This window comes from Mesoplodon densirostris, chromosome 2 (genome assembly GCF_025265405.1).
Source record: "Mesoplodon densirostris isolate mMesDen1 chromosome 2, mMesDen1 primary haplotype, whole genome shotgun sequence".
Lineage (NCBI taxonomy): Eukaryota > Metazoa > Chordata > Mammalia > Artiodactyla > Ziphiidae > Mesoplodon > Mesoplodon densirostris.
The window spans coordinates 115,627,067-115,641,642 of record NC_082662.1 but is presented as its reverse complement, the minus strand read 5'-3'; the positions used below and the strand labels follow the sequence as shown (position 1 = coordinate 115,641,642).

The following is a 14,576-nucleotide window of genomic DNA, read 5'->3' as shown; positions in this document are numbered from 1 at the left end:
GGTACCTATCTTAATAGTACTTCTTAATTAGAGGTACTTATTTTACTAGTACTTTATGTGTAAGATAAATGCTTGATATTCTAGATTAGTTCCAGTCCCTGTCCTTTTTTAATTTTTATTTTAATATTGAATGGTTGCCTATGCATGTCAGTGACATGATTAAGTATTTATGGTCTAAAAATTCTATGATAAACCTAAGGTGCCAATTTATGTATAATAGTATAACATTTATCAAAACCTTTTGAATTTTTTATATTACCTCATTTCAGAACTCACAACAACCATGTTAGTTAAGAGTCCTTTATTAAACCAACATTCGAATATGTTTACTTGTATACATTCGAATATGTTTCATAGCAGAGCTAGGAATCAAACTCAGGATACCTTACTCCATAGTTCATGTACCTAACATTACTACACTCAACTCTGCATTGCATTCTGTTTTAGGTTTTGAAGCATAAATATATTGGTCTCTTTTGAAATGGACATGCTAGTTCTCTGGGCAATATCTTGTTCTTCCCCATCCACCCAGTTGCATAATGGCACTTATAAAACAGTATGTTTCTGGTAGTATTAGAGATAGTGTTTGCCGATTTCATATGATTTCTGCTATTAGGCCAGTTTTAACATGCTTTTGAACATCTTTAACAGATTATTACCTCTTGCATATGAGTTTATATCATCATTTTCCAGTCTTAAACTTGGTTGCTTTACATCAGTAGTTAATGTTTTTTTTTTTTTCAGGTATCCTTATCCTCTTACTGTTCCTATAAGCAATGTTTTTAAGTGAAATAAAGGTCTAGATCTGCTGATTATCAAACCCTAGAGGTCTGTATCTTAGGGATACAACTTTATTCCCCCTTAAATATGGAAAATTGTTAAGAACAACTCCGCTCTGTATGAATAGGGAATTCAAACAGACTTTCTGAAATGAAAAAGGAGAACCCTCCTGAATGAAGTTTTATTCCAGTTTCCTATTACATCCTAAGAATAGGCTGCTGGCCTCCATTACTTTCAGGAAATGAAAAATGGCTCAGAAGCTAAGTGAGCTAAGCCATCTCTCTCTCAATTGTTTCAGTTTCTCAGGAATTGCTGTACAAAGCTGCCAATAACGATCTCCGGGGATCTGACCCCCATTCCACCTCCCACTGCCTCCTCTGCAGCTCCAGATGCCACCAAAAGAAGGAGCTTTGAAGAAAGTGCCTGTACCCTCTTTTACCCTGAGGTGGGTGAGGCCAGGCAGGGTGATTCTCAGGATATCCTGATGATCAAAGGTATAGTTGAAGCCTTCATCAAGACTTTCTTGAAGATGACCAAGAAATTTGGGAAACGTTGCCAAATAGCCTAGAAACTGAAGACGGAGCTCAAGAATGGATGGCACAAATGCCACCTGAAGTGTAATACATGATAACATACAAGACCCTAAATAAGCTCCTTGAGGGCAGAAACTATTATACTGTTTTTATGTCTCTCCCTCCCCCTACCTCCACATTGTCTAGCATAGTGCCAAACATATAAACTGTAGTTAATAAATGTTAGTTTATGGCTGAGAGAGAAGACTTTATAAAAAGTGCTCTCCAACCCCTTCTTTCCCTAGTTCTTAATCTAAGATTGTCCATTCGTCAGGAGAGTAATGATAAAGGGAGTTTAGTGATGTCTCAAGCTTCTTGGCCACGGTTGTCTTCTGTCTTGGCTGTGTGTCTGAGTAGGAAATATTTATCTGTTCTGTATATGAATTTTTCAGTATTGATACGTAAAGTTATGTCTTCACTGATGCCTGGGCTTTTACTTCTTAGCTATTTTATTGTGGTATTTCGCTCTTTAATGGAAATCTTATCTGAACCACACTCTAGGGGGATTTATTTTACTGTTGGTTTTAAAAATCCCTTTTGTATCTGTTTTTAAGATTCAACAATAAACAGTCTTGCTTCTTAATTATATCTTACTGTAGTCATCACTGTGTTTCCAAAGTAGGAGGTACTATCACATCAATTTCCCCAAAATCTAATTTGTTACTCTTGAATGGCAACACATAGTCTTATATCTCACCTGATCAACGCTAAAAGAGCCTGCTAAAAGAGTATTTACAGTGATGTGATTTAAGATACTGTGTGATTAAAACAAAGCTCATGGTTTACTATTAAGGGAAATATTAGGAACTTAGCTCCATTGAGTTCTTCTGTCCCCAAGTTGTCCTTCAGTCAGTCCGTCCATTAAGGAGTTAACTCTCATTTAGAGGCAGAACTTTAAAAAATCTCTTCTTCAAGTATTTGATTTATGGTACCTTTTGGGCCTCCAGTTTATACGTAAGGCTTTCTATTTGTAATGTTTTTCAAGTTAAGAGCGAACGAACATTTCAGAGTGCTACTAGTTTTTTGACAAACAGGTTGACATTCATTATGTATTCTCAACAGCTGGCTTTTTAGGTTATAAGGAGTCTAATATCAGAGCCAAGTATATTTTATTCAGGAAATAGTCTTTCCTGAACGACATACTTTTCCCTTGAATAAGAGTTGTGTTAAATTATGCTGCATTTATTTGGGGTTTGGGTAAGAGTATGAGACTTTTTTTTTTTTTAAGGAAATGGAGTTTCTTTGTCTTCATGAACTTCTATGTATACAACCAAGGAACTTTAAGTAAGCATTAAAGGAGGCTTATTCTACTCCATGTATAAATTAATAACAAATTCTTTCAGAGTGTTCTCTGGATTATATGGAATGTATGGATTTAAGGTTCACCTCTTTTAATTTTCATCTCTGATTCTATTAAATAAAATGCACAGGTTGGACCTGCTTTTCTCACATCAGTTGTTCCTAATTAATTGCATTGTAGGTTTTGTCAGTTTATATGATGAATTTGAGTCAATAATCAAGAACAGATTTGATTAGATTATTGCTAGTGATTTTTATCAATAAATATCTTAATAATATGTTTCATAGTGTAATACATAAAAACTAAATCATATATTTTTTTTCATTCTTCCACTAAAACTAGTTTTTCCTCTATTAATATAACAGGAGAAATTATGTATGAGACCTGTGGAATTCTGTCCGCAACATCTAGTGTCATTTGTCCTTCGCTTAATGTCCTCTTATTGTCAGCTTGAAAGTCATATTATTACAGAGAATGGCAGTGGCAACAACTAAAATATTACAGTTCTAACACAGAATGGTTTAACTTTATTTTTAGACTTGGATTTTCCTATGATTTCTGTCTTTTCCTGTCTCTCCAGGTTCCCAGCCAACTTCAGATAAGTCTTCCCAGCGACCATCAGAGAGCACAAACTGTAGCCCTACGCGAAAGAGGTCTTCATCTGAGAGTACTTCTTCGACAGGCAAGTGCTATTTGTTTTAACAGACTTTGAAGATAATTTCCCAACTGTTACTTGTGAACAGACTTAAAATAGATTTTTTTCTTTGGCCGTGCCGGATGGCTTGCGAGATCTCAGTTCCCCGACTAGGGATTAAACCTGGGCCACGGCAGTGAAAATGCCAAATCCTAACCTCTAGACCACCAGGGAGCTCCCTTATAATAGCTTTACATTGTAGATTATAATTTATTAGCTTGCAGTATAATATTTAGAAAAAACAAACAAAAGTGGTCCTGGGATGTGAGAATAATAATGTATATTGAAACAATAAAATAGTGTTCACCTTTTACCCCTTTCATGTCCAGTTAAGCATACTCCATGAGGTACAGTGATTTTGTTTTTCCAGTTTTATTGAGATATAATTGACATACAGCACTGTATAAGGTGCACAACATAATGATTTGACTGACTTATATCATGAAATGATTACCACAATAAGTTTACTGAACAACCATCATCTCATATAGATATAAAATAAAAGAAAAAGAAAAACATTTTTTCCTTGTGATGAGAACTCTTAGGATTTACTCTCTTAACAACTGTAGTATATAATATACAGCAGTGTTAATTCTACTTATCATGTTGTACTTACATCCCTAGTACTCAATTTATCCTATAACTGAAAGTTTGTAGAGGTATAGTGATTTTAATATAGTTCAGAAGGGATAATTCAAAATGAATAGGTACAAGGGTAGGCGCACACAAAAATACAGATTTTGAAAGTCAAATTGAGGTAATGAGGTGTGTAGTGTAATAGGGAGGGGTAGATTAGAGCTATTTAATAAAGACTTAGATATAGATAAAATTATTTAGTAAAGTAATAGCCTCCAGTAGCATTTACAAGTCTTTGAGATATGTAAAACAATCTGAGGTTGTAAGAAGAACCTCTATTAATATTTATATCTAATCAACTTTTAAAATTTGTAATGTTTACATATTTTAAATATATATAACTTCTTCATACAGTATAACGTATCTGTATACTTTAAACTTAGATTTAGGTTGTACTCTCAGTTTTCTTTTTACTGATAGTATGTGTGTTTACCAAAAAAAAAAAATAATAATAATAATGTTATATATCTTCTGCCTTTACCAGGGATTGGAGAGTAGGAAATCATTTTTAATTTATCAGTATTATCAAGAGAAATGGGGAGTGGTAGTTTCATTCCCAGTAGTGGGAGTAATATATGTAAAGGGGAGAATACTGAGTTCAAGAAATTAAATAAAAGAGCCAGTGTGGTTGGAGTAAAGGCAGTGACTGAATATGAGGCTGGAAGGGCAGGTAGGGACCAGTCACACAGAGCCTTATTGATAACACTTAGAAGCCTTTGAAAGTTTTAGCAAGGAAGTCACATATCATTTCTTAGCTTTCTGTCCATGTAGTTTTAATTAGGAGATCACTTATGACTTATGGTCAGAAAATTTAATTTCTTCATCAGTACTCAAGGGCTCACTGTCAAATTGTATCAATATGGTAAATTTGTTTAATTTTTTTTTTTATTTTTTTTTTATTTTGCGGTACGCGGGCCTCTCACTGTTGTGGCCTCTCCCGTTGTGGAGCACAGTCTCCGGACGTGCAGGCTCAACGGCCATGGCTCACGGGCCCAGCCGCTCCACGGCATGTGGGATCTTCCCGGACCTGGGCACGAACCCGTGTCCCCTGCATTGGCAGGCGGACTCTCAACCACTGCGCCAACAGGGAAGCCCCAAATTTGTTTAATTTTCATTTGATGATTATCTTCACCATATTTGAAGCTTTTTATTAGTACCATTGTGCCAAAGGTACAGTGGAATTCAAACAGCAATGGTAGTTTTGTCTCTCATAGTACTTTGTCTTTACACTGACTAATGCAATGACTGACTAATTTTGATGGTGTCAGCCTAGACCAGGGTTCAGCAAACCATAGCCTGTGGACTAAATGTTGTCCAAGGCCTCTTTTTTGTGCAGCCTTCAAGCTAAGAATTGATTTTACATTTTTAAAGGGTTGTTTTTTGTTTCTTTTTTTTTTAAAGGAAAAGAAAAAATTACATGCGAGAAATTGTGTGTGTCCTCAAAAACCTAAAATATTTACTATCTCTCTTCTTATAGAAGAAGTTTGCCAACCCCCGAAAAAAATGAATGAGATTTCAATAAGAGACATATCTATGAAGAAAATCACCAAAATGTTTTACTTTAGTAAACTATTTATTTAGGGTTAATGTATATACAGAGCGCTGGGGATACAAATATGAATAAGATAAGGTTCCTGTCCTCAAGGATTTGGACATATTCACCAATTTAAAAGTGTGTTAAATTCTATAACAGGCCAGTATACAAAATGTTATGCCACAGGAACTCAAGCACTAACCAATGACATACTGAAAATGTGACATATATACTACTATAATTTGAGTAGACAAGTGGGACAAGGACATGAAGTTGTAAAAGTAATAATGGACTATATCAGATATGGTGTATTTTTTTATTTGAGGGAATTGAAACTTTATTGTAGATGCAGTTGGGAGCTATTGAAGGATTTTGAACAGGGAAGATGAAAATTATTTCATATATTGTATCAATGAGAATAGGCTAGATTTTGCAGTGCTAAAAAAAAATCCCAAAATTTCAGTGACTGAAAACAACAAAGGCTTATTTTTTATTCATGCTATATGACCATGATGCGTCTGCTCCATGTTGTCTTCCCTCTAGTATCCTGTCTGATGGAGCAGCCTCTGTCTATCTGGAATGTTGCTTGTCTTATGAAAGAGAGTAAAAGGTCACAGTAAAGCACTAACTAGCTCTGAAAATTTCTGCCCAGAAGTAACATATGTTACTTCACACATTTCAATGCCAAAGCAAGTCACATGGTTAAGTCTTATGTCAAGGAAGTATGGGAAGTATAATCCTATCAAGGGAGGAGCAGCAAATATTTATGAATAATAATATAGTCTGCCACATAGGCATTTTAGAAAAATGCAGAACATTACAATATGGAGAATGGACTGTGGCAAGAGTAATGCGTGAAGACAGTAGATAATGGCTTCAGGTTTGGATATATTAAATTTGAGCTGTCTTTGGGCTATTGAGGTAGAGATGTTAGATAGCCATTTGGACTGTGTGGTTTATAGTTTATGACACCTATGGTAGAGATACAGATCTAGCAGTATGTAGATAAACTTGAATTTGGCAGTGAATGAGTTTGCCCAGGGAGAAAGTGTAATTTGAAAAGATGACAGAGTTGGAGATTTAAGATACATTAGATTTGAAAGGGAAGTGGATGAAAAGATGTCAGTGAATGACATAAAATTTTTAAATAGTTTTTTAATTAAAAAAAGTAAAGAGTACATGTCATAGAAGTCTCTTAATGTCAGACGTCATAAAGAGGTCAAGAAAGATTTGGACAGAAAGTGTGAAAATGATTGGGGAAAAGTGGTTTTTGTTTTTTTTGGCTGCGTTGAGTCTTCGTTGCTGCACATGGGCTTTCTCTAGTTGTGGCAAGCAGGGGCTGTTCTTTGTTGTGGAGCATGGGCTTCTCATTGCAGTGGCTTCTCTTCTTGAGGAGCACAGGCTCTAGGCATGCGGGCTTCAGTAGTTGTGGCTCGTGGGCTCTAGAGCGCAGGCTTAGTAGTTGTGGCTCACAGGCTTAGTTGCTCCACAGCATGTGGGATCTTATCGGACCAGGGCTCAAACCCGTATCCCCTGCATTGGCAGGCAGATTCTTAACCACTGCGCCACCAGGGAAGTCCTGGGGAAAAGATTTTTTAAAACAGTTTGCAGATAGAGGTAAAGTTAGAGCAATTTGGAGGCTTGAGATGGGGAAAGGGGACTGTTAGAATTTAGGTAGCATTGGAGTAGATTAGACTTCTTTATTTCCAGCAGTGTGGTAGATTAGATGTGCAGAGGAAACAAACTTCTTGGTACCAAGAACTAAAAATACTAGACAAAATGTGGAAAACATTTGCTGAACTTTGAAATATGTAAATAGAAAACCAGAAACTTTCAGAAAGCTTGATTCAACACAGATAAAGAGCATTAGAGCTACTTGACATCTGCTTGAGTCCTGGTGGTATAGAGCCTGGCTATTGGAACACATCCAGGTATAAGAGACAAAGGACAAAGCCTAGAGCAGACAGAAGTTCACATCAGATTTCCCTGCATAGATGTGTAACTCCTTAATGGTGACACCAGTGTAAGAGCAAATAGAAACAAATCTATCACAGAAGCTAGATCCTTGTTTCAGTGTTAGCTTTGGGTGGAGCAGAAAAAAGAGTTTCTGAACACAAGCTCATACTCACCTCCTGTCTCTCATGCAGATTTATATTGCCTGTGAGACAAAGAAAAAAATTAATTAAAATTTGTTGTAGGTTGGTCACGCCCCCAGTTGCCTTGCAGAGCCAAAGGCAAGCTTAATTTCCGTTCAGTATAAAGCTAATTTTTTTTGATCAGTGTATCCTCCATCTTGGTTGACGTAGCATTCTCATTTACTCCAGCAGCCCAGAAATGGCAGCCTTTATTTTGCAATTGAAAGGCAAATAAATCAACCAGAAACTATGTATATTCAGTTTCTCCAACTTAACATGTTAAAAAAAGGAAGACAGCAAAATCTGAGCATTTAACAGTGTATCATTACAGTGTCCAGCATCCAATCAAAAATTAATAGACATGCCAAGAAGCAAGAAGGTATGACTTAGTGGAATAAAAATCAGTCAGTGGGAACTGCCACAGAAATAACATGTGATGGAATTAACAGACAAGTACGTTAAAACAGCTATCTTTGAGAATTTGAAGGAAAACATGAATATAGCGAATAGTAAAAATGGAAGATATTTATAAAATCTAATGTTAACTTCTTTAGGTGATAAATATCTGCAATGAAAATTTCACTGAATGGGATAACAGCAGATTAGACACTACAGAAGAAAAGATCTTTGTACTTGCAGAAATACTAATAAAATCTATCTAAAATGAAGTGTAGAGGTGGGGAAAAAAGACTGATATAAAATGAATGGAATTTCAGTGACCTGTGATACAGTATCAGCAGGGCCAACATACATAGGATCTGAGTCTTATAAGGAGGAATAAAAAATATTTGAAGAAATAATCCTCCGAACTTTTTCACCCTCAGAACTTTTTCACACTTAATGAAAGTTATCAGCCCATAGATCCATGAAGTCCCACAAATCCCAAGCAGGATACACAAACATACAGAAATCAAGGGACATCATTATCAAATTTCTTAAAACCGGTGGTTAAGAGAAAATCTTAAAATTAACCAGCAAAAGCAAAGAGACAAGAAAACACATAGTATACAGAGGAACTCTGGAACGAATCACAGCAGATGGATTGTCAGAGATGTTGTAAGACAGAAGACAATAAAAATAATGTCTTTAAAATGCTGGAAGGGGAAAAAAAAACTATCAATTTAATATTCTATAACCAGTGAAATACCCTTCGGAAATGAAGGCAAAATAAACATTATCAGAAAAACAAGCTTAAAGAATTGGTTGCCAGCAGGTTTATGGTAGTAGAAATGTTCTTCAAACAGAAAAATCATATTAGGTGGAAACATGGCTCTACCAAAGGAGTGAAGAGTTCCAGAAATTTTCAGTAAATAAATATAAAACACCCTTTTCTTATATTCTTTTGAAGTTCATGTGGAATTATATCAAGATGGCATCATATTCTGGACCATAAAACATCTTAATAAACTTTAAAAGTTTGAAATCATACAGACTATATTTTAAGAACACAATGGAATTAGAATTCAGTAACACAAGATATCTTGACATTCCCCAAGTAAGTGAAAAGTTAACACACTTCTAAATAGCCCATAAGTCAAAGAGGAAATCACAGACAAAATTAGAAAATCTTTTAAATTGAATAAAACTGAAAACACATAAAAATTTTATGGAGTATAGCTAAGTCTGTGTTTTTAGCTTTACAAAGTTACGTTATTAAACAAAAAAGGTCTAAGCCCAAACTCTCACCTTTAGGAAGCTAAAGACAGTAGAACAAATGAAACCCAAGTTAGATGGAAGAAAAATGATAAATATAAGAGCAAAAATAAACAGAAAACATTAGAGAAATCAATGAAAGCTTACACTGGTTTATCAAAAAAAATTTTTTTAAAGAACTGTAGCTGAAAGGATTAAGAAAAAAGAAATTGGATTAGCATATCAGGAATGAAAGAGAGGATATCAGTGCAATTGCTACATACCATAACAGGACAATAAGGGAGCATAATGAACAGTTTTATGCCAATAAATTTGATTAAAAAGAGCACATTCTTTGAAAAACACCAGCTACTAAAACTCAAGAATAAATAGCCTAAAGAGCCCTACATCTATTTAAGAAATTCAACTTGCAGTTTAAAACCATTCTACAATGAAAACTCAAAGCCCAAATAGCTTCAATCATGACTATTTAAGGAAAAAATAATACTAAGTATATAAAAACTATTCCAGAAAGTAGGAGCATTTTCCCAACTCATTTTATGAAGGCCAGCATTACCCGGATTCTGAAACCAAGCAGCACATGACCACACTATTAAGCATGAATGCAAACAGTACAACATACTATCAGATTGAATCCCGTATGTTGAATGTATAGCATACCATGACCACGTGGGTTTATTTCAGGAATGCAAGGTTGGATTAACATTAGAAAATCAATTAGTGTATTTTACGAAATTAACAGTAAGTGAGAAAATCATAATCATCTAACTAGGTAAAGAGAAAACATTTGCCAAAATCTAACATCCATTTTTAATTTTTTTTAAAAACCTGATTTTTAGAAATAAAAGGCATACAGATAGGAAAGGAAGAAGAAAAAAATATCTGTTTACAGATGATATGATCTATAGAAAAATTCCTAAGAAATCTATCAAACCAGTCTTCCCTGGTGAGAATTTCACTTTTATTCCTTTGCACTTAAAACATTGTCAGAAAAAGCACTGGACTAGAAATATATGTATTTAAAGTTTAGTTCTTTATTCAATATTTAGCTGTTGAGTCTCTTAACTGGACCTTCATTTTTAAAGAAGTAAGCTCTATTCTTTCTGCTCCTCATCTCAGAGAGTGAGAATTGTTTTTTTGACCCACCACGTATTATTAGGGAAACATGGGCCAACTTTGAATTTATTGTGGGTACTGTAATGTACCTTATTCAGGAAACTATCAACTTGCCTGTGAAAGACAAATGCATATGGTATTGGGCTGGCCAAAAGGTTCGTTCGGTTTTTTCTGCAGGATGGCTCTAGTAGCACTTAGTTGTCTTTAACTTCATTCAAAACAATTTTGTTAGATTGTATGTGACAGTTGTCATATCAGCGTACATTAAAAAAAAGACTTATCAGGACTTCCCTTGTGGCGCAGTAGTTAAGAATCCGCCTGCCAATGCAGGGGACATGGGTTCAATCCCTGGTCCGGGAAGATCCCACATGCCACGGAGCAACTGAACCCATGCGCCACAACTACTGAGCCTGTGTGCCTAAAGCCCGTGCTCTGCAGCAAGGGAAGCCACCGCGACAAGAAACCTGCACACCTCAATGAAGAGTAGCCCCCTCTCGCCGCGACTAGAGAAAGACTGCGTGTAGTAACGAAGACCCAACGTAGCCAAAAATAAATAAATAAATTCTTAAATAAAAAAAGACTTATCAAAATTGGTGAATTTTTGTGTAGCCATTTTAATATTGAAGATGGAAGGAAAAAAGCAACATTTTCGGCATATTATGCTTTATTATTTCAAAAAAGGTAAAAACCCAACTGAAATGCAAAAAAAGATTTGTGCAGTGGTTGGAGAAAGTGCTGTGAGTGATCGAACGTGTCAGAAATGGTTTGTGAAGTTTCATGCTGGAGATTTCTCACTGGACGATGCTCCACGGTCGGATAGACCAGTTGAAGTTTAGTGATCAAATCGAGACATTAATTGAGAACAGTCAACATTATACCATGTGAGAGATAGCCACCATACTCAAAATACCTAAATCAAGTATTGAAAATCATTCGCATCAGCTTGGTTACGTGAATCGCTGCGATGTTTGGGTTCCACATAAGTTAAGCGAAAAAAAACCTTCTTGACCGTATTTCCACACGCGAATCTCTACTGAACATAACAAAAATGTTCCATTTTCAAAACAAATTGTGACGGGCAATGAAAAGTGGATACTGAACAATAATGTGGAATGGAAGAGATCATGAGGCAAGCGAAATGAACCACCACCAACCACTTCTAAGGCCGGTCTTCATCCAAAGAAGGTGATGTTGTATATATGGTGGGATTGGAAGGGAGTCCTCTATTATGAACTCCTTCTGGAAAACAAAACGAGTAATTCCAAAAAATACTTTTCCCAGTTAGACCAACTGAAAGCAGCAGTTGATGATCCAGAATTAGTCAGCAGAAAACGCATAATCTTCCATCAGGATAACACAAGACCACATGTTTCTTTGATGACCAGGCAAAAACTGTTACAGCTTGTCTGGGAAGTTCTGATTCATCCTCCGTATTCACCAGACATTGCACCTTTGGATTTCCATTTATTTAGGTCTTTACAAAATTCTCTTAATGGAAAAAATTTCTGTTCCCTGGAAGACTGTAAAAGGCACCTGGAACAGTTCTTTGCTCAAAAAGATAAAAAGTTTTGGGAAGATGGAATTATGAAGTTGCCTGAAAAATGGCAGAAGGTAGTGGAACGAAAGGGTGAATACGTTGTTCAATAAAGTTCTTGGTGAAAATGAAAAATGTGTCTTTTATTTTTACTTAAAAACCGAAGGCACTTTTTTGGTCAACCCAATATTATGATATTTAATCTTGCTATGAAAAATAGAGTGGTATTCCTTGTCTTTTATCCTTTGTAAAGTTATTTAAATAACCAGTTGTGTTCAGTTTTTATCATGTGTGATTTGTTGTCTTATTTAGTGAACGGAGTTCCGTCTCGAAGTCCAAGATTGGTTTCTTCTGGGGATGACTGTGTGGATAGTCTGCTGCAGCGGTTGGTACAACATGAGGACCAAGAGCCCCTGGAGAAAAATATTGATGCTGTGATTGCATCTGCCTCTGTGCCACCTTCCTCCAGTCCAGTCCATAGCCACAGCAAGGAGCGAACCCTGGGAAAACCAGACAGCCTTCTAGTGCCTGCAGTCCCCAGTGACTCTTGCAGTAGTAGCATCTCACTCCTTTCTGAAAAGTTGCCCAGCAGCCATTCCCCCCATCATATCAAGAGAAGTGTAGTAGAAGCTATGCAGCGCCAAGCTCGGAAAATGTGCAATTATGACAAAATTTTGGCCACCAAGAAAAACCTAGACCACGTCAATAAAATTTTAAAAGCCAAAAAACTTCAAAGACAGGCCAGGACAGGGAATAACTTTGTGAAACGCAGACCAGGTCGACCTCGGAAATGTCCCCTCCAAGCTGTGGTATCAATGCAAGCATTCCAAGCTGCCCAATTTGTCGGCCCAGAATTAAATGAAGGTGAAGAAGGAGCAGCACTGCACCTTGGCCCTGATACAGTTACAGATGTCATTGAAGCTGTCGTTCAGAGTATAAACCTGAACTCAGAGCATAAAAAGGGATTGAAGAGGAAAAGTTGGCTGTTGGAAGAACAGACCAAGAAAAAGCAGAAGCCATTCCCAGAAGAAGAAGAACAAGAAAATACTAAAAGGTAATTTCTTGTTTAACATTTTGAGTAGAGGAAACTAGCTTATACACAAATGTAACATATCTGTGCAGCTGAATTGTTCATTTAATCTAACAACCTTTTACTGTATAAGACCTGTTCTTTTTTGTTATAAGTATTCTTACTTATGGCTGTCCAAAATTATAAATAATTAAGAAGCAAGGGGGAATGTAACAATCTAACACAAGGCCCTTACTATACAGATGAGGAAATCAAGACCCAGAGAGATTGTGTGTTTTATCCAGTGTATAAATATGAGTGGAATTATTTTTACTATCACACTATCTTATCTCCTTTGTGCTCTAAAACTTTTCATCCCTATCATCAAATACATTTTTTAAGTCTTTCTGCATGTTAGATTTTTTCTTAATTAATTAAATAATTAATTTATGGCTGCGTTGGGTCTTTGTTGCTGCGCGTGGGCTTGCTTTAGTTGCAGCGAGCAGGGGCTACTCTTTGTTGCAGCGCGCGGCTTCTCATTGTGGTGGCTTCTTGTTGCAGAGCACGGGCACTAGGCGCTTGGGCTTCTGTAGTTGTGGCTTGCGGGCTCTAGAGCGCAGACTCAGTAATTGTGGTGCACGGGCTTAGTTGCTCCGCGGCATGTGGGATCTTCCCGGACCAGGGCTCGAACCCGAGTCCCCTGCATTGGCAGGCAGATGCTTAATTAGTACGCTACGAGGGAAGCCCCTAGATGGTTTTTTAATAGTTTCTTTTTTATATTTTTACTTTTCCCCAAAAGGTGTAGGGCAGAAGTCAAAGATCACCCCCCCACCCCCGAGAAGACCATTTCATCCTTTTGTTATATATCCAACCAGATTCTTCCCCTGAAGGAATATTTGATTTTTGTTTTACTTATTTATTTACTTTTTGGCCTCTCCATGTGGCATATGGGATCTTAGTTCCCTGACCAGGGATAGAACCCGTGTCCCCTGCCGTGGAAGCACGCAGTCTTAACCACTGGACCACCTCTGTTTACAGAAGTTTTTCATAGCTCTCTATGCATACATCTATGAAAAAATACTTTTTTTGTAGAGAATATATGGGATTTAAATTTCTTTCCTGAGAATACAGGCTCATAAATAAATCAGTGAAACTAGAAGTTTACTGATTCAGGAGTTAAAGTCTCTTCACATGATCTCATTTCTTCTCAAGTCCTGTTTTCATGGGTAAGACAGTTAATATATTGTATATCCTTTGATACTTTTCTTATGCATTTACAAATATGTGCATATGCAAAGCTGTTATTTTATATAAGTGGTAACATACATATTATACTTTGTAACAACTTTTCTCTTTATATATCTTGGCGATCTTGTCATTTAGTACATATAGAATTACCTTATTGCATGTTAAGAATATATCATAATTTAATTTTTTCCTTCATAGGGTTACATATTACCTTTTTACATATAGGTCTTAAATCAGCTGAAATTTACTCTTGTATAAGGTATGAGTTAGTGCCATGTTTATTACCAGTTATTTATCAAGGTTGCAGATTTGTAAGCATTTTTGTTTTATATGTAGTGTCTATAATTTATATTCCCATTGGATTT

At 36.2% G+C, this 14,576-nt stretch overlaps 1 protein-coding gene across 8 annotated transcripts in view; it reads left to right on the top strand.

Annotated features, from left to right (window-relative positions):
* ASH1L (ASH1 like histone lysine methyltransferase) overlaps positions 1-14,576 on the top strand; it is a 215,451-nt gene that overhangs the window by 78,201 nt on the left and 122,674 nt on the right. For all 8 annotated transcript variants that reach the window (XM_060090689.1, XM_060090685.1, XM_060090686.1 and 5 more), the window contains 2 exons: positions 3,233-3,334; positions 12,267-13,008. In XM_060090689.1, coding sequence (XP_059946672.1) covers positions 3,233-3,334; positions 12,267-13,008 — 844 coding nt within the window. The remainder of the gene's footprint in view (positions 1-3,232; positions 3,335-12,266; positions 13,009-14,576) is intronic.